At 40.7% G+C, this 18,762-nt stretch overlaps 1 protein-coding gene across 1 annotated transcript; it reads left to right on the top strand.

Annotated features, from left to right (window-relative positions):
- The first annotated feature begins 40 nt into the window (after window positions 1–40).
- On the top strand, window positions 41–18,552 carry EIF2S2 (eukaryotic translation initiation factor 2 subunit beta). Its single transcript, XM_079784167.1, has 9 exons — window positions 41–195; window positions 5,199–5,376; window positions 6,747–6,850; window positions 10,949–11,084; window positions 11,746–11,846; window positions 12,441–12,589; window positions 13,439–13,495; window positions 16,779–16,864; window positions 17,507–18,552. Exons 1-9 carry the CDS (start codon window positions 181–183, stop codon window positions 17,680–17,682), a joined length of 1,002 nt encoding a protein of 333 aa, XP_079640293.1. The 5' UTR covers window positions 41–180; the 3' UTR covers window positions 17,683–18,552.
- The last annotated feature ends 210 nt before the right edge of the window (window positions 18,553–18,762 follow it).

The raw sequence follows: 18,762 nt of genomic DNA, 5'->3' as shown, positions 1-18,762 counted from the left end.
GGGCTCTGCGCAGGCGCATTTTCAACGCTTGGGAGTCGAGGGCGGGGTATCGTCCCTTTCGCTGATGCAAGAGCCTAGTGCGGTTGTGGGAGAGGTGTCGGCGAGATCTGTACCGCGGCTGAGGCCTGGGGCTAACCTGTCCGACTTCTCGTCCGTGCGGAGCCTACTCGAGCCGCAGCCATGTCCGGAGACGAGGTGAGGGCCTGACCCTGGCGTTAAGGCTGGGGACTGAGGCGGGGAGCCGAACCCATCCCCGTGTGGGAGACCGAGTCTGCGGCCTAGCGGCCGGCCGCCATGTGGGACAGCCGGGCCTAGGCGGCCCGGAGCAGTAGAGCCGGCGAGGACTCCGGAGCCGCGGTCTTAGCCGCGTCCCGCTCTCCTCAGGGCGGCGGTGCTGAAGCCGGCTTTTCCGGAATGGAGAGTATTTGGAGTCGCTCACCTAGAATGGGGCTTGAATGCCGGTTAATGTCCCAACTGAACGAGATTGGGGCCGGCGACCCCTGCATTCCTCTCGGTTTGACACGGCAGCTCCAGCCCTCCTCGCCGGGCGCCGGGGGTGGCGGAGCGCCCTCGTTAAAAACTTTTGCAGGCTGCCTTTTCCTGGTCGGTATCCGCCGTTGTCCTCTCATCTGGAGCACTATTTATTAAAAAGTCCAGGGGGTGGGGGAGATAGGATGAGAGGTGAAGAGGCTTCAGCCTCACAGAGTGTCTAACTTTGGAAAGTTTTAGGGTGGAGTCCCTGAGTTTTCCTTCACGGAGTTCGCAGTGACGAGAGCGGGAAGTCGGGGCCGCGAAGCTGGCTGGGCCTTTTTCTACCCTCGTGCTTTGTACCTCAGCACATTTCCTCAAATCCCTCTGGCCAGATGTATCCGAGTTCATGGGAAATCAAACGGCTTAAAATAAAATTGGTTTTTAGGTGTTGTCAGTAGGTATTCATTAACACCGGTGGGAGAGTTACTGCTTCCCGGCCAGCTCTCCCCACCAAAAAAAAAAAAAAAGGGGGGGGGGGGCGGGGGGCGGGAAAGGCTCTTGAATTTGTAACTCATTTCTGTAAACATTCGAGTGCTTGGTCTATAGGGCCTTGGAGAGAAGGAAGAGGAGAAATCCTAGGCTTTTTGGAGCGTTGGCTTCTGAGGTAGCCCTTGAACGATCCTTGGCATTTCCTCTGGTGATGGAAAGGCTGATCTCAGGGTAAAGGGGTGGTTAAGACGACAGGTAAGAGTGCTCACAGAAAGTACACCATCCTAATTTGGTTAGCGCTAATCCCTTGAAATATGGTTAGTGGCTAGTTCATGGAGGGGTTTGAAGACCAAATTAAGGAATTTGGATTTATTCTGGAGGGGACGCCAATCTCTCATTTGATTTCCACAATAGTCCTGTAAGGTAAGTATTATTGTTAGCCCCATTTTATGGATGAGAAAACTGAGGCTTTGAGTGTTGTATCATGCCCATGTTCAAATAGTAAGTGGCTGAGCCAGTAGTAAACTTCCAGATCTATGAAATATTGCCTACATCTAGGTGACCAGGAGGCTCATGCTCTCTCGGGAGAAACTGAGTCTGAAGGTAGATGGTTCTTGCTTGGAGGTCATGGTAGACATTGCTCTGGGCTACTGTATTTCAAAAGTTCTGAGAGTGGCAATGTTTCACGTTTGTTTTTTCTACGTATTTTCTAAGCTCTTCATAACTTTTAAAAATAAAACACTTGTGTAGTACAAAGTACTGTGGGGTGCTGTTTGTGTAGTGTCTATGGTAAAGTGCTCACAAGTGATCTAGGGGAGGTTAAGAGAGATCAAGTAGTTTGTACAGGAGACAGAAAGAGCCATCAACAGAGATTTGTGGTGCTGGAGGATTCAGTTTTAGCAGTGGGGTCAGGTTTTGAAGGAAGTGGAATATGGCAGAACCAGCATTCCAGTAGAGAACTTTTGGGAAGCCAATAAAATATTAAGTAGCTTGGCACTTTTTAGGTCTACCAGTCCAACTTCATTTTATAGACAGGAAGCTAGGGCCCAGGGAGGTTAACTTGCCCAAGATTACATAGCAAGTGGGACTAGAACCAGCCTTTGACTTCCACTCTGGAAGGATGTGAGGTTCTGGTTTCTCCAGTATTATTGACTAGACTAGATAAGTATTCTTAGGCCAGTCCTTAATTTCTGACTACTTTACAGACAAGCAAAAATTTCTACATGGAAACAATGAAAGCAAACTGTACACAGTTCTTTTTTATTTTAGAGAAAGGAGGGAAGAGAGAGAAACATCAGTTTGCTGTCCCACTTATCTATGCATTCATTGGTTGGTTCTTGTATGTGCCCTGACCAGGGGATCGAATCCACAATTTTGGCTCATAAGGATGATCCTCTAACCAACAGAGCAACCCGGCCAGGGCTGTACACATTTCTTTTTAGACCTGGTAATTAAGCCAAAATTCACCACAACATAGCCTTTTTTAACTTAGTGGAACCAAGACCTTTAAAAAGCAGTATTTGAGAAATATGGGTGATGCCTGTAAGGAAAAATCCTCTAATCTGTAGGCATTCATTATTTTCCAGACCAATTTTTTAAAAGTGCTGTCAATAGTTAAGATTGCTTATTACTACTAGATCCTGTTTACCAAGTGTCAGAACATTGGGTTTTCATACAACACAGTAAGGTGGTTTGCAAAAGAAGCTAAAGAAGTTTCTGACTTAAAAATGGAATGTGTGTTGTACTAAGTGTATAGAATGCACAAGAATATAAAGAGAAATACAAATCTAGAATCCTATCACTTAGAGATAACAACAGTCTTATGTTGCTTTTCAGTCTTAAAAAGCAATTTTTTTTAGTCAAGACCAACATGCCTTGTGGTTTGGGGGAGGTCTGCTTTGGGCACTGCGTTGGGATGCCTGGTTTCCTTATTTTTAACTCTGAGAGGTGGTGTGAATAAAATGAGGGGATGAGTGTGTCTTAAGTATCCAGAGTCAGTAATTAAGAGAGATATTAATTATTTCAGTGTGTAATTCCTGCAGTTTCAAACCCTTTACAAGGCTACAAATAAACTGTTAACCTATAGGCTAAATACGAATGTTTTTCAGAGGATAAGGCCCTTGTGAGGCTGTCCTCTTTTGATTTCAGGACCCCTCTCATCTTTGGTCTGTCATGCTGAGTAATAATAAAATGTAATTATTATTCCAGGGTAGTTGCTACTTGGAAAAAAAAGCAATAAATGAGTCGTAAGCCCTACCAGACAACCAAACTTATAGTACCTGGAGTGCTCTGTCCTTTTGCCAGATCTCCATATCTCAGGAGTGCATATGAACTGTAGCTACCTCCTTGGACATTCCATGTAGGGTGACCTATGGCTTAGTAGGTCAGCAGTGGGGAACTCTTTTCTCCTGGTTCTTCTTTAAGTTTGCCAAATTAAGTTCTTCAGACTGACTGCATTTCAGAATTACTCATTTATACAGTTAGGTCCTTCTTAAGATAAGAGAGGATAATTGAGATGAGGCTATATCAGTTTCCAGAATATCTTGCAGATCCTTCTCTATCGAGTGAGGACGATACCAAACCTACCTTATTATAGACCACAGTTTGGTTTCAGTGTAGCTCAGTTTCCTTAATGTACTTAGGACATAAAGAAATTTAAGCCCTGGCTGGTGTGGTTCCGTGGTTAGAGTGTCAGCCTGTGCACCGAAGGGTCTCGGGTTCGATTCCCGGTCAAGGCCATGTACCTGGGTTGCGGGTTTGATGTTCAATCAGGTGTGGAGAGGGCAAGAACTTACCTGGGGTAATAGAAGTAAGAGCAAGAGTCAGGACTTGAATTTAGTCAGTTGGGCACCAGACACTTCACTGTACTGACATAGCATTTCATTGGGGAAAATGCTAAATTTAAGCATGATAGAATTTGGATATAAATTGGTGAGTGGCTTAAAGAAAAAAATACTTGGTATTTGAATCCAATTTTGTTCTACTTCAGTGACCTCACTCCACTCTACTGGAGTCTACCCTATATGTTGTTTAAACTGTTATGTCTAAAATACTTCATCTGGCCCTAACTGGTTTGACTCAGTGGATAGAGCATCGACCTGTGGACTGTGGACTGTGGACTGAAGGGTCCCAGGTTCAATTCCGGTCAAGGGCATGTATCTTGGTTGCGGGCACATCCCCAGTAGGGGGTGTGCAAGAGGCAGCTGATCGATGTCTCACTGATGTTTCCAACTCTATCCTCTTCCTTCCTCTCTGTAAAAAATCAATCAATAAAATATATATATTTTAAAATAAAATACTTCATCTGTATTTTTTTCCTCAAGTGATCAGTACAGTCTACAAGGTATAAATTAATTTTTTTGCTTATTCTCTAATGGACATTAGATAAAAATAACCCAAGAAAACTTTTAATGTTCCAGAAACAAAAAGCAGAGTAAAAGGTTATATAGAAATTTCTCTTACTCAAATATAGATTTGCTATGTGAAGGGTTGCTGGTGGATTTCCTTAAAGGTTTGTCTGAACTTAAGGATAATATTAAAAACACATTTTTTTATTAAGTCAAGTCTTCTGGTGTAGTAATTCCAGGTTACCAACCTTAAGTAAACATGTATAATCTGCCTAGGTATTGGTTTTCTCATCCACAAAATGAGGGGTGTAGCAAAGGTTATTACTAAGGTCCCTTCCCTAAATTCTGTGATTAATTCATCATAAAGTCTCCACATTTGCTCATGAAACTAAAAGTGAAGTTGCTGTACCTTGTGGTAATTTACAAATTGAAAGGTGGTGCACATGTTTAAGGAACACCCCCCTCCACTCTTATTCCATGTTTAATAGTATAAGGAGGGTTGAATGGCCTTGTTTCTAATCCTGTTTTGGTACTTGAGTGCATCAAATACTCTTACTTTTTTGTTAGTTCTCACCGAAGGTTATTTTTCCCATTGATTTTTAGAGAGAGTAGAAGGGAGGAATGGATGGATGGAGAGAGAGAGAGAGAGAGAGAGAGAGAGAGAGAGAAGCATTGATGTGAGAGAGGCACATCGATTGGTTGCCTCCCACATGCATCTTGACTGCAAATCAAACCCGTGACTTCTCAGTGTCTGGGCCCATGCTCTGACCACTGAGAAACATGTTGGGCTAGAGCAAAATACTCTTACTTTTAAGCATGTCTTTTGAGAATACAGCATAGTTGGAGTGTGAAAACAATCACTTGGTCCCTTTTTTATTGTCTTTTAAACAGATGATTTTTGATCCTACTATGAGCAAGAAGAAAAAGAAGAAGAAGAAGCCTTTTATGTTAGATGAGGAAGGGGATGCCCAGACAGAAGAAACTCAACCCTCAGAAACAAAAGAAGTGGAGCCAGAGCCCACTGAGGACAAAGATGTAGAGGCTGATGAAGAGGACAGTAGGAAAAAAGGTGAGTGATAGGTGTGAGAGAGGAACTCTTTTGCTGAAAGGCCTATTTCTCTTCCATTGTGTTTTGGATTTTGTGCATACATTGACCCCTCGGTCTGATAAGGCTATTCCAGTGGAAGTTGAGGCCATCGACAGTCTGTGGGCACTGAACCTTGCCATATTTCTGGTAGATTCGTTCCAGGAAAATTCCTACTGAATCCACAAGTGGCTACACCTTGTCATTCCAGGGCTGATTTTCCAGTCTAACTTGTCAGGTCTCTTTTTGTATTTTAATGGTATTGTATTTGAGTGTAGGCAGAAAGAAATAAGACCAAGATAGGTAGTTTTGTGTCTTAGCAAGTCTGAAAACATATAGAAGAAATTATAATTATTTAAAAAGTGTTTCAGTTTAGACACTAGCATTAATTATTCACTTTTGTGCTTTGACAAAGATAATTATTTATTAGAAATAAGTGATTCCGTAAACATAATGTCTTGAATATAAGATACTACTGGAGATAGAGAGAACTGACATTCAGTGAACTTCTATCATGTGCTAAGCATCTTATATATAATTAAAACAAACTTGGAAAATAAGTCATTCTTGCAATAAGACAAAATGAATTCATAAATAGCTCCTTGAAAAAAATGTTGTAGCAGAGGGATCCTAAAATATTTCTAGTGTACAACAGTATAGGACAAATGGAAAATTTATTGAACATAACCCAATATTACTCAGTAATGGTAGATAAAATTCATTTTATTCATGTTAGAGCCTCATTTGATGAATGTGAAATACTTTATAAGGCCTTTTGTTGATTGATTAACAAGTAGAGCTAGGCACTAGGATATAGATGAACAAGGCATATTATCTATTAGTATCATCTCTCTTTACCTATTAGGAAGATAGATAAGCAAGCCAGTAAGTACCTCCTTTGGAATGACAGAAGATACTATTGAAGCACCTTGGGGGCATCCAATTGGGGGAAAGGGATAGATAGGCTTAGAAAAGGCTTCTTGGTGGAAGTAACTCTTAACAAGATCCTGTAAGAGTTATGTGGGAGAGTCCATGGCAAGGGCTGGAGGTGAGAGACCACAGGCATTGCTAAAGTGGAAGTACTTCATTTGGGCTGGAACCAGGGATTAAGGTATGGGAGATGAGATGTTAGCAGAAGTGGAGAGAGAAAGCTGGCGGGGCCTTGGAAATTGTGTTAAAACCCTGACTTTGTCTTGGGAACAGTGAGGCATGATATGATCAGATACATAAATGTTCTCTATGGCTTTCTAATGAGGTTTTCCCCTAATTACTACCTTAAATGTTGGTTTATCTCATAATTGGATGCTTTGCCTTCTGTTTGTTGTTAATTAATAATCTTAATTACATCTTTTTAGATGCCTCTGATGATCTAGATGACTTGAACTTCTTTAATCAAAAGAAAAAGAAGAAAAAAACAAAAAAGATATTTGATATTGATGAGGCGGAAGAAGGTGTAAAGGTAGTATTGCTTTCTTATGGAAGGTAAAATTTGACCTCTTGAAAGGTTGCTCAATGGCTGCTGTTTCTCCCTCTTTGTTTCATCTCTTACTAGCTTTGCTTTTCTTAAGTACTTAATCACACTGTTAAGGTCATTATGTCTGATTAAGGTATTTTAAAGGGATTATGATGAAAAGGAATGTAAATTTAGGTTTTATGTATTTTATTGTGGGTCTGTAAAATGATTACAAAACCAGAGGCCTGGTGCACAGATTCTTCACTGGTGTGGTCCTTTGGCATGGCCCGTGGAGATCAGGCCGAAACACAGCTGCCACCGCTTGGTAGGCTCGCTGCTGCTCCACTGTGATCTCCTGGCTGCTGTGGTGGCCAGCGGTGAGCCCTGCGTCTGGCACCTATCAGTCAGCTGAGCGGCGCTCCCACTGTGGGAGCACACTGACCATCAGGGGGAAGCTCCTATAGATGCCCCTTGTCATTAACTAGACTGCGATTGGCTGAGTAAAAGATCTATATCTATAAAAGGCTAATATGCAAAGTGTCCCCTCAGGAGTTCAACCGGGAGTTTGATTGCTTGCTATGACGTGTGCTGACCACCAGGGGGTGTCATGGAACAAAGGAAGGCCTCGGTCGGCAGCTGGAAGGCCCCATTTGGCCCTGATCGCTGGCCAGACCTAGGGACCCTACTCGTGCATGAATTTTGTGCACCGGGCCTCTAGTATTTCATTAAGTGAGAAATCTGTGAAGCACATACTCTCTTGTTAAACTTTGGTGGCATGTTGAAGATACACACATTTATGTGTCACCTGAGCCCCCAAGACTGTATGTGTACCTCTGAGCACCAACCTGTGGTGGTTGTGCCTGATGATCTTATGGCCTGTGGGAGAACCAGACCACTCAGGCTGTTTTTATGGAGTTCTCTGATCTTGTAGGTTCTCTTAATACTAGATGGATTTCCAATATAAATATCTTAGAATTCTTTTGAATAAGTACAGTAGATACATGGGTGGATAGTTAGGTGAATGGAATCGATGGAGGGATGAACTGAAAGTCTGCTCTTAAAGATCCCATTTTGTGTCCTCGACCCAAACGGTAAAGTTTATTTGCTCAAACTTAAGTAAACAAGGTGTATCCCAAATGTAGCAGGAAATGTATACTGTATAGTAATTTATTGCATTTTGGAAATAGTGTCACAGTTTCCACGACTTGGTTAATTCATTGAGTCATCAGACATTGTGTACTAACTGCTAAGGTACTGAAATAAGTAAGATATTTTCCCCATTTTCAGGATAATTTAGAACAAGACCATTTTACCTGGATTTATCTTATTTTCTTTTTGTTTGGGGATTCTCTTCTCTTCCTACTATTGCAGGGAAATTGAGAAAGAGAGATGCTCAAATTTTACTGAACAAGTGAGGTTTAAATATCCTGGATAACAAAGTGACACATCAGAGATGTATCACAGAAAATCTTGGTTAACAAGATTTTCTTGGTTGATTCCTCTGGTTAGTAGCTTTTGTCCTGTAGAGTTACTTATATAAGCTCTATCTACTCCTACTAAGTGCTTGAATACTTTTTTCTCTGTTATTGAAGTCATAACATAAGAGTTTATTACCAATATCTTTATCAGTCAGGGCATGGACGTTAACTTGTAGGTGATGTGTTTTTAAAATCTTGGGTTGCTCTCCTATCTGAATTTTCAGACCATCACAGGGCTTTTGAAAAAAATACTACGATTCTCTTCCTTTCACTAGGACTGACTTAGCCTCGGCTTGGAAGTAGATCTTACTGGGATAAAATAAACAATAGAATAAGACTAGAAAGCTGGCTGGTATGTGCTAATTTATATTTGGCATATCTGAGTTTCTTATTTATTTATTTATTTATTTATTTATTTATTTATTTATTTATTTAAATTTCTTTATTGATTAAGGTATCACATATTTGTCCTCGTCCCTCCATTCCCATCCCACACCCCTCCCCACACATGCCCCCTCCCCCCTGTTGTCCCCAACCGTCGGTTAGGCTCATATGCCTGCACACAAGTCCTTTGGTTGATCTCCCCCTTTACCCCCACCCTTCCCTACCCTCCCTCTGAGGCCCGACAGTCTGATCCATGCCTCCTTGTTTCTGGGTCTGTTCTTGTTCATCAGTCTATGTTGTTCATTATTTCCCCTAGATGAGTGAGATCATGTGCTATTAGAAATAAGTTTCTCATTTATTGACTGTCATCTTAGAGCAGTGATGGCGAACCTATGACACGCGTGTCAGCACTGACACGCGTAGCCATTTGTGATGACACGCGGCCGCTAAGGCGGCCGCATGCCGAGGATGAAACATTTGCTGCTCCTGAGGATGAAACATTTGCGAAATAATGTTTTTTCCTCCAAGTGACACACTACCCGAGTTATGCTCAGTTTTTTGGCGAAGTTTGACACACCAAGCTCAAAAGGTTGCCCATCACTGTTTCAGAGACTAGGTTAATAACTGTTTTTTTATTTGTGTATTATCCAGCTAATACACATGGGTTGATTGGTCTTTATTGGCCAAATGTGGCACTAAGACCACACAGCTGGATGTGGGATCTTAGAGCTGAACTTCATTTACTCCCAACTATTTAAACTTTTCTGCTGATAAGATTTCTGAAATTACTATAGCCATTGTGAGACTAGTTCAGTTGTAAGCACACAAAAATAAATATTGATAGGTAATGTTGACAGCACATTTCAGGGCAGGGAGCTGGATAAGCTCATGAAAGGAGGGAGAAATTGGAGACTGAGACTGGCTCTTCTTGGGGGTTTATGACTAATTTCTGGGCTGTGATAGGCCCTATTTTCATCTATGACTATAGCAACTAATCTTGGGATCAACCTTTACCTTGTCTCCATTCATTCATGTGATCCTAATTCTCCATGGGTTCTGCCTTTCCCTTCTTTAATGATGTCATCTATTGAAGTGATGCCCAAATACCTTTTTGCAGTCTGGTAGCAAGGCTGACTGTGGTATAATAAAAGATATTTAGTCTTTGTCTCTGGTTCCTGGCACATGGCTCCTAAAACCCTTAGAATCTCTGGAATGGTAAAAGTGTCAATTTTGAGATGACTGGTGGCTGGGAACTCCTGAATAGCTTCAGTATAGGTAAGAGCTGGTCATCAAAAAGATTAAGCCATGATTAGATGATTGGAATTCATATATACCCAGCCATCCTCCCCCTTTTTAACCCTCTTCCTGGGGAAGGGGGTTGGAACTTGAGTTCAATCACCAGCAGTCAGTGATTTAATTAGTTGTGACTGGCCTCTGAAGTGAGGATAGTCTTGAGGGACTGAGCCCTTAAACCTGTGGAGTCTACCACTAACTACAGGTAGTTTCAGAGTTAAAATGAATTATAGGTCACCCAGTTAGTTGGAGAGTTGAAGAATTGGTGTGGAAAAACACCATGTATTTGGTGTCAGGAGGGAAAAAACCTCCTCCTCCCACTGATTATATCAGAATACTTAGGAACTTCTTTAAAATACTCCTGACCCTTATTCCTGCTAAAGATTGTCAGTCGAAAGATTTAAGAATCTTAATAAACATTTACTAGGTGATTCTGACAGTGGCCTGGTTTGGAAACATAGATAATATATATATATATTTTTTTAATATATACTTTATTGATTTTTTACAGAGAGGAAGGTAGAGGGATAGAGAGCTAGAAACATCGATGAGAGAGAAACATCGACCAGCTGCCTCCTGCACACCCCCTACCGGGGATGTGCCTGCAACCAATGTACATGCCCTTGACCGGAATCGAACCTGGGACCTTTCAGTCCGCAGACCGACGCTCTATCCACTGAGCCAAACCGGTTTCGGCGATAATATTTTTTTTAAGACCCCAAGGCTGGTGAATAAAAAGAAAGGAAAAGATCCCACAGAACTGTCTGAAATTTCCAGCGTAAATGACAGGGACTCACTGAGCCACTTTGGCTCACCTATGAGAGACATTTCTTATATGTAACTTCAGATTTGAATATTAAAATGTTTCCCTCTAAAAGGATGTCAGCCCGTGTCATTTTTTTTTAAATCCTGGAATCAAAATATTGAAACTTATATCTTAATTTCTTAGGATCTTAAGATTGAAAGTGATGTTCAAGAACCAGCTGAACCAGAGGATGACCTTGACATTATGCTTGGCAATAAAAAGAAGAAAAAGAAAAATGTCAAGTTCCCAGATGAGGATGAAATTCTAGAGAAAGACGAAGGTAATACTGGGGGCTTGTTACTTAGGCCTTTGGCCTAATCTCTTTGATAGGTGGGCTCCTCTTTTATTTTATTTTGACCCTTATTTCCACCTGATTATGGAAGCTAAAAGGAAAACAGTATCTAACTTGATGACAGTTAAAAGATTTCATGGGGGTAGAATTTGGCAATTGTAATTTTACTAAATCATGCAGCTTCAGGTGATTGGAAAAATTACTGTAACTGAATTTTAAATGTTGAAAAAAAATTTTTTCATTTTGTTAAAAGTGCTGTTTTATTAGTTTCTAAGTGCCATAGGGTCTTTAAAGAACTTTACTATAGTCAGCAGATGGGTTTTTATGGATGTGAATGTTTCTTAAGTGCCTAAACAGTTGGATGTTTTTTCTTCTAATTATCCCAGTGCATTATTTTATCTTGTTTGTTAAATCAAGAAATAGTTAGGTGTGTCTGTGTTATCACAAATTCTTAATTAGAGAGGTCTCTATTAAGGGTTGTTTATGAAAGACCCTGTTTTTAAGGAATGAGAGGTTATTTGTGAAACTTAATGCCTTTATGCTTGAGGCTGTTTTTAATGTAGTTCTGGGAGGGAAGACAAATGTCTTTGATACTTTCATTTCTCTAGATCTGCCTCTACCCCTCATTCTTAGTCTTTGTTATCTGTAGCTTTAGAAGATGAAGACAGCAAAAAAGATGATGGTATCTCATTCAGTAACCAGACAGGCCCTGCTTGGGCAGGCTCAGAAAGAGACTACACGTATGAGGAGGTAAGACAGATTCTGTTACGGAAAGGGGTTAACTAGTCACTAGAACTCAGAGAAAGGCAAGATAAATGCTCCCTGAATTGGAAGGGCCATTGTACTCCAAATGGTTAGTGAAGCAGACTCAGAGGTCACGTAGCCAGTGCACAGCATTGCCTGCTGCCCTCATGGGACAGCCAGTGTGGCAGTCATTATAGTACTCACTGTTCCCATCTGAATCTGTGAACATGGAGATAGAGCCCCTGGAATGGGAGGGGGAGCAGTGGAGAGAGGAATTGGCTAATTTGGGATCAGGATAGTATGGAGTTTGCTTATTTGGGCTTTCCTGAATCTTATTCTTGATTGTATCAGATACTTTCCTATAGAAACAGCAGAGTTAGTAGGGGTTTATTCATTCATTAATTTTGAACAAGGAATTGAGCATTCATAATGGACCAGGTCCTGGTTGAGAATTGAGTCCTGCACTCAAGGAGCTCCCAGAATGTAGAGTGATGTGTGTATTTAATAAAAAGTGAAGTTTGCTTAAAGGTAAAGCAAATATTCCAGTATACTCCTCTGTTATTAATAAGAATATACATGAATACCACTTTATCTCTATAGCTACTGAATCGAGTGTTCAACATCATGAGGGAAAAGAATCCAGATATGGTTGCTGGAGAGAAAAGGAAATTTGTCATGAAACCTCCACAGGTCGTCCGAGTAGGAACCAAGAAAACTTCTTTTGTCAACTTTACAGATATTTGTAAACTGTAAGTTCGTTAATGGAGAATCTCCATTCCAAATACCAAATTTTCAGTGATGTTTATGTTAAAGGACTTCATTGCAGGTAGAAAGAGTATGCACAGTTGTCGAAGTTGGGTTAAGGAAAGTCAGAGTTCAAATATATCAGTTCTTCCTACTTACAGGTCTCAGGGCTTGTATTATCAGACATCCAGAGGTCAGAGAAGCAAACTCATGCTGATGCATGAGAATGGATCCAGATGGAGTGAAGAGTGTAGAGGCTAAATGTACTCCTCAGACAGGAGCTTGGCCAACCCAGGGAGGTAGAAAAGCTTTTGAGGCTGGGGTGGGCTTGCCAAGCAAATGAGCTCAGGGAAAACAGCTAAATTTGGTGTGCCTCTTCCTCAGATGGACATTGTCAAGACAAAGCTTTTTTAATTACCATCACATTCCATGCCTCTCACCCCCAAGTATCCTATTGCCCAGGTTTGGTGTATTTGACCTTTTGGCACAGTTACTTCATATCTTTTTACTTCTTTAAAAGAGGGTTTTACAGTTAACAATTAAAGCCATTGTTTGTAACTCTTTCATCTTCCTTCCCAGAAAAAGATGTTACTTTCTAAAGTTTGTTTACCTTTTCTATCCAGGTTTATAGAAATTTACTCATAGGTATGTACAGTATTTATAAATAACTTGCAATATTATTTTATGGTCTTTAAAATGTATTACATATCTTTTATTTCAGAGTTTGATGAACTGTGCACTAAAGTTCACCTAATAGCAGAATAGTCACAAATTGAAACAGTGAACAAGTTGGTTTTTAAAAGTTTGGTTAGTTTTCCATGAAGAATAGTTTATATATTCTACTTTCTTTTTAGATTACATCGTCAGCCCAAACATCTCCTCGCATTTTTATTGGCTGAATTGGGTACAAGGTAAGAAACTATATTTGCATTTATATATACACTAAGTGGCCGGATTATTATGATCTCTGAACGCATAATAATCTGGCCACTCAGTGTACGGTATTACGACTTTTTAACCCAGGAAAATCTATACGCCCAGTTGTTTTATATGCCAAAAAATACGGTATATCCTATATAATAAAAGGCTAATACACAAATTGCCCCCTCGACCAGGAGTTCGACCTGCAGGCAGGCCGGCCAACCGCCCATGTCCCTTCCCCTGGGCCAGGCTGGCCGGACCCCACACATGCACGAATTCATGCACCGGGCCTCTAATATGTGTGTGTGTGTGTGCGTGTGTGTGTGTGTGTATACACACACATACATACATACATACATACACCGAGTGGCCAGATTATTATGCATTCAGAGATCATAATAATCTGGCCACTCAGTGTAGTTACATACAGTATTACTGGACATTTCATAAGAACTTTTCTTAATCTGAAAAGGATATGTAACACACTTAGCAAAAATATTTCGCTGCTCTGGACAGGCGACTTGGTTGGTTGGAGCACCATCGTCCTGTGTACCAAAAGGTTACGGGTTTGGTTAGGGTCCGTATAGGAGGCAACGGATCCATCTCTCTCTCAAATAAATTAAAAAACAAAACACACACACACAAAAAAACAAAAAACAAAACAAAACACCAAAACACATATCCTTAAGTGAGGATAAAAAAAAGAAGAAAAATTCACCTGATTATCAGAGGAACTTCTAGGCCACTGAAAGAGGGAAGTCAACTCATTTCTGTGGGAGAGCTTGGCTGCTTGGGAATAGAGAACTGAATTAACAGTGACTCATCTGAACAGGCCTGTTGGCATACCAAAATGAGGATCATGGCACTGCTGTGTTTAGAGTTTCCTGTCATTAACTGGATTCTTAGATCTTTATGGAGCAAATATCAGATTTCAAAGGAAATTATTTTCTTAGGTCAGTATTTATTTCTAAATTGTTAATAGGCTATTGATGAAATACAGCTTACTAATTGATGAGTGGCACAGGAGGAACGTTGAAACAGGGATCCATAATTAGTTACTTCCTTATCTTAAGAGCTCACCTGTTGAAGGCACCAAGCTAGTCCATCCCCATTGAATTGACCGTTAAGTGCTAGGAAGCCAACCGTCTCTTTAAAAATAAGTAGATTCAGGGCATAATAAAGATGAATAACACATATTGAGCATCTTGGGTACCATTTCGGTCTTAAAACAGTTGCATGAACTGTTAGTAGAAACTAATATTAGCTGTCTTAAAGATTTGGAAACCATTTTAGTGAAGTTGTAGTTGGTCATATAACATGGTACAGTCAACATGCAAACTCAGATCTGCTTGTTTCTCAGGAGCTTGAGCTCTTTTAAAAGACTTAATCCTGTGCCTTGCTGGCAGTATAGAGATAACTAACGTGTTCTGCTCTCTTCCTTTTCTTGAAACTCTGTTGGAATTGGCTACACTTGCTGTGGGGTTAAGGAGTAGTTTACTTGACTAGTGGTAGATATGTTGTAAAAGAATTACGTTTTAAATGTAAATTATATAATTGTTGCTTTTTTTTTTTTTAAGGCCACCAAAAATTTTGGTTGCCTTCCCCCGCAAAAAATTGGGAGAGATCATTGCTTATTTTTAACTTGCATAAATTAATGAAGGAGTAAAAGTAGCAGTATTTTCCCTACTTCTTAGAATAATTTCTTAAGCGGTGGGATAAATTATAACAAGTTGTGAACCAGTGAACTTAAGGTCAGTGGACTTAATATAAGGCTGAAAAAAGTCAATTTCTTTTGACAGTGAGTGAAAAAACATTCTCTGCATCAAGTATTAGAATTCACTATAGCCTGTAGATTAAGGGTTCCAGTCCATGGAGGATAATAATAAGACTAGTTAAAGGAGAATCACAGGAGAGATTCAGTATAAAAGTCATTTTAAAAAAATGTTCTTATTGATTTTTAGAGAGGAAGGGAGGTGGGGGGAAAGAAACATCAATGAGAGCCAGACATTGATCAGCTGCCTCCTGCATGCCCCCCACTGGCGATGGAGCCTGCAACCCTGGCATGTGCCCTGACCAGGAGTCAAAATGGTGACCTCTCGGTGCACGGGACAACGCTCAACCAACTGAGCTACACTGGCCAGGGTGCAAAAGTCATTTTTATAGTGAAATGTTGAAATTTAACACCACCTGGATGAATTTTATTCACTTTGTGATTTGTAATTTTTAACAAATGTCTAGCCTAGAGCTTTGCTCTCTCAAAGTGCTTGTCATCAGCTTCTTTTGAAAAAGTTTCTCTTTTTTTAAAAAAAGAGGGGAGAGCTAGAAACATAAATGATCAGAATCATTGATTGGCTGTCTCCTGCACGCCCTCCACTGGGGATCGAGCCTGAAACCCAGGCATGTGCCCTGACCAGGAATTGAACCGTGGACTTTCCAGTTCATGGGTCCACGGTCAACCACTGAACCACACCGGCCGGGCTCAAAACTTTTTAAGTACCATTGACAATATGTGGCCTGTGACTCTAACTGTACTTGAGGGGTAGAGGGATTAACAGTTTTATACAGATCTATTTCACACATTTAAATGTACAATTCAGCCCAGCTGGTGTGGCTCAGTGGATGAGCATTGAGCTATGAATTGGGGTCAGGGTTCTCTTCCAGGTCAGGGTATATGTCCTAGGGTCGCGATCGTTTCCCACAGGAGGGGGCGTGAAGGAGGCAGTTGATCAAGGATTCTCTCTCATCATTGATGTTTCTATCCCTCTCTGAAATCAATAGAAATATATAAAAAAATAAAAAAATGTACAAGTCAATGTTCACATAATTAATTGAACTAGTACCATAATCGGTTTTAGGACATTTTCATCAACTATATATGATAATCAAAATATGTATTTGGTGCTTAGAATTTTTAAAGATAGGTCTTACTTTGAACATGGTATGCATTCAGTAAAAGTGTTTTACCTTGTTGGATGAATGAGCCATCACACAGTTTAGGAAGCAATTTGTGTTTAGACTTAAAATCAATTATAAATTTGATTTGTTGCTGAAGACTTAATTGGTTGAAATTGGATTAAGTATTAGGAAATGTAGATGCATCATCAGGTATCAACTACTTAATTAAAAATAATTTTTGAGAAACCAGGTAGTATAGCACTACTAGAATTTAACCTATGCCATTGAATATATTTTAAATTCATTGAATGTAAATATCCTGGGATTTGGTTCCCTATAGGAAAAGGCAATAATGGAGATATTTGTTTTCTTTCATAGTGGTTCTATAGATGGTAATAACCAACTTGTAATCAAAGGAAGATTCCAACAGAAACAGATAGAAAATGTTTTGAGAAGATATATCAGTAAGTGTATGATTTAATCTCAGTACATCACTCTGAAATGTTCTCATCAGGCTGTATTATTTTGGGGAGTCATTAGTTTGTAATGGAGCTGGAAAGGCTGGCCTTAAAGGATGAGGTAAAATGATAGTGATGGGGAAGTGGGGCAGGGAGGTGGCTCTTGGCCGCTGATTGGGGGTGCAGGGAGAAGGCCCAGCCAATCAAGGCTGCTGGTTGGTTCCAGGCTGAAGGCCAACCCAGAGAAAACTGTCTGCGTTCAGGCCTGGTCTGCATTTATCTCCTTCATCAAGTAAAATTGATAAGGTCTCTTCCCACCTACCTCGGAGAGCTATAAGGTCTTTCTTAGTGGCTCTCCTGTAGAAAAAGCACGAGTAGGCATCTGGCAAGTGTTCCTGCTTCCTTGGACATTTGAAGTCTTCTTCCCCCCCCCCCCCCCCCCCAACCCATGGTTTAGTACCTGAAGCATTGCAGCAGGCGGCTTGTTTTCTTACCCTGGAATAGTTTAGGGATAAACTTACAAATAAGTTTAGCTAAGCTTCCTTGGTCTGGGTGCCAGCCTGGGCTTGTAGAGTTCAGTGTAGAAGTGTTTTTAGTGGAAAGAAACCACAGGCCACCAGTTAATTCTGTATGTTGCTTTTCCTGCAGAGGAATATGTCACCTGTCACACATGCCGATCACCTGACACAATCCTGCAAAAGGACACCCGACTCTATTTCTTACAGTGTGAAACTTGTCATTCTCGATGCTCTGTTGCCAGCATCAAAACCGGCTTCCAGGCTGTCACGGGCAAGCGAGCACAGCTCCGTGCCAAAGCTAACTAATTTGCTAATCACCACTGATTTTGCAAAGTGTGTTGTGGAAATTTGGCTGGACTGGTTTACCATCAGAGTGGATATACCATTGTATTAAAAAAACAAGATAGAAAAGCTGCCAAGTTCTTTGGTGTATGGCTGGTTGGTCTGAAATCCTTGCAAGATGCCGATGCTCAAGCTGTTGACATAATCATTGCCTACTTTAACAACTGTCAGAGAAACAAGATGGGGTAAGGTGGTGCTTTTTTAAAATCGTTCACAGACTTCTGTAAAATGCAAGAGAAATTAAAGTTATTATAACAGTGATTCTTTCAATTTGGTTTGTCCTTCAGTTTTCTAAAAAAAATTGTGCTTAATGAATTCAGCAAAACAGTTTGGGCCTGGGATCTGGTGAGGTTTCTGCATCCTTATCCTAAAAACGACACTGGCAGTGACTTCAGCTGGGCAGCCATTTCCTCTCAGCTTCTCCTGAGATGCATAAAGTGGACACAGCTTCCCACGAGAGGGTGGTTGGAGCATGAGATTTGGGAGGACAGCCTATTTTTAGTGTCCAGGGAATGATTACATAGATATGAATTCATTTCATTACGTGAGGATTGTTGCTACTACCTCACTGCCAAGTCCTCTAGCTGTCACCATGAGGGAATACAAGGTGCTAGGTACCCTCCCTCTTTTGAATTTTCTTATTGGCCACCAAGAGAATCTTAGAAACAGCTGTGAAGTGTGTCTCATAAGAGATGTGCATGTGCAGTACAAAAAAAGTCTAAACCATGATACTAGAGGAAGTTTTTCTTTTTCTTCCACAACTTGTGTTCCAGGTTTGAAAAGACCCACCACAAATGCTTTTCTATTTTCTGTATTAAAGTATCTTTTGAAAGAGGTGATGCTGCCTGTGTGTGGTGCTTCTGGTGCCTCCAGTTCTGCCTTCTGAGGATTTGGCTGAAAGGGTATTTCTCCATTGAGCATGAGGGAAAGATCATCTTATATGTCTGCTGTGATTGCCTTGCACGCACTTGCCAAGGATGAGGGCATAATGTTGCTCCTACTTTCTTGATGCAAGACTAATCCTAAGCAGCTCAGAAGCAGCCA

The sequence above is a fragment of the Cnephaeus nilssonii genome, assembly GCF_951640355.1.
Source record: "Cnephaeus nilssonii genome assembly, chromosome: 11".
NCBI lineage: Eukaryota > Metazoa > Chordata > Mammalia > Chiroptera > Vespertilionidae > Cnephaeus > Cnephaeus nilssonii.
Note: the sequence above shows the minus strand (reverse complement) of the source record. Positions and strands in the feature narration are given on the sequence as shown.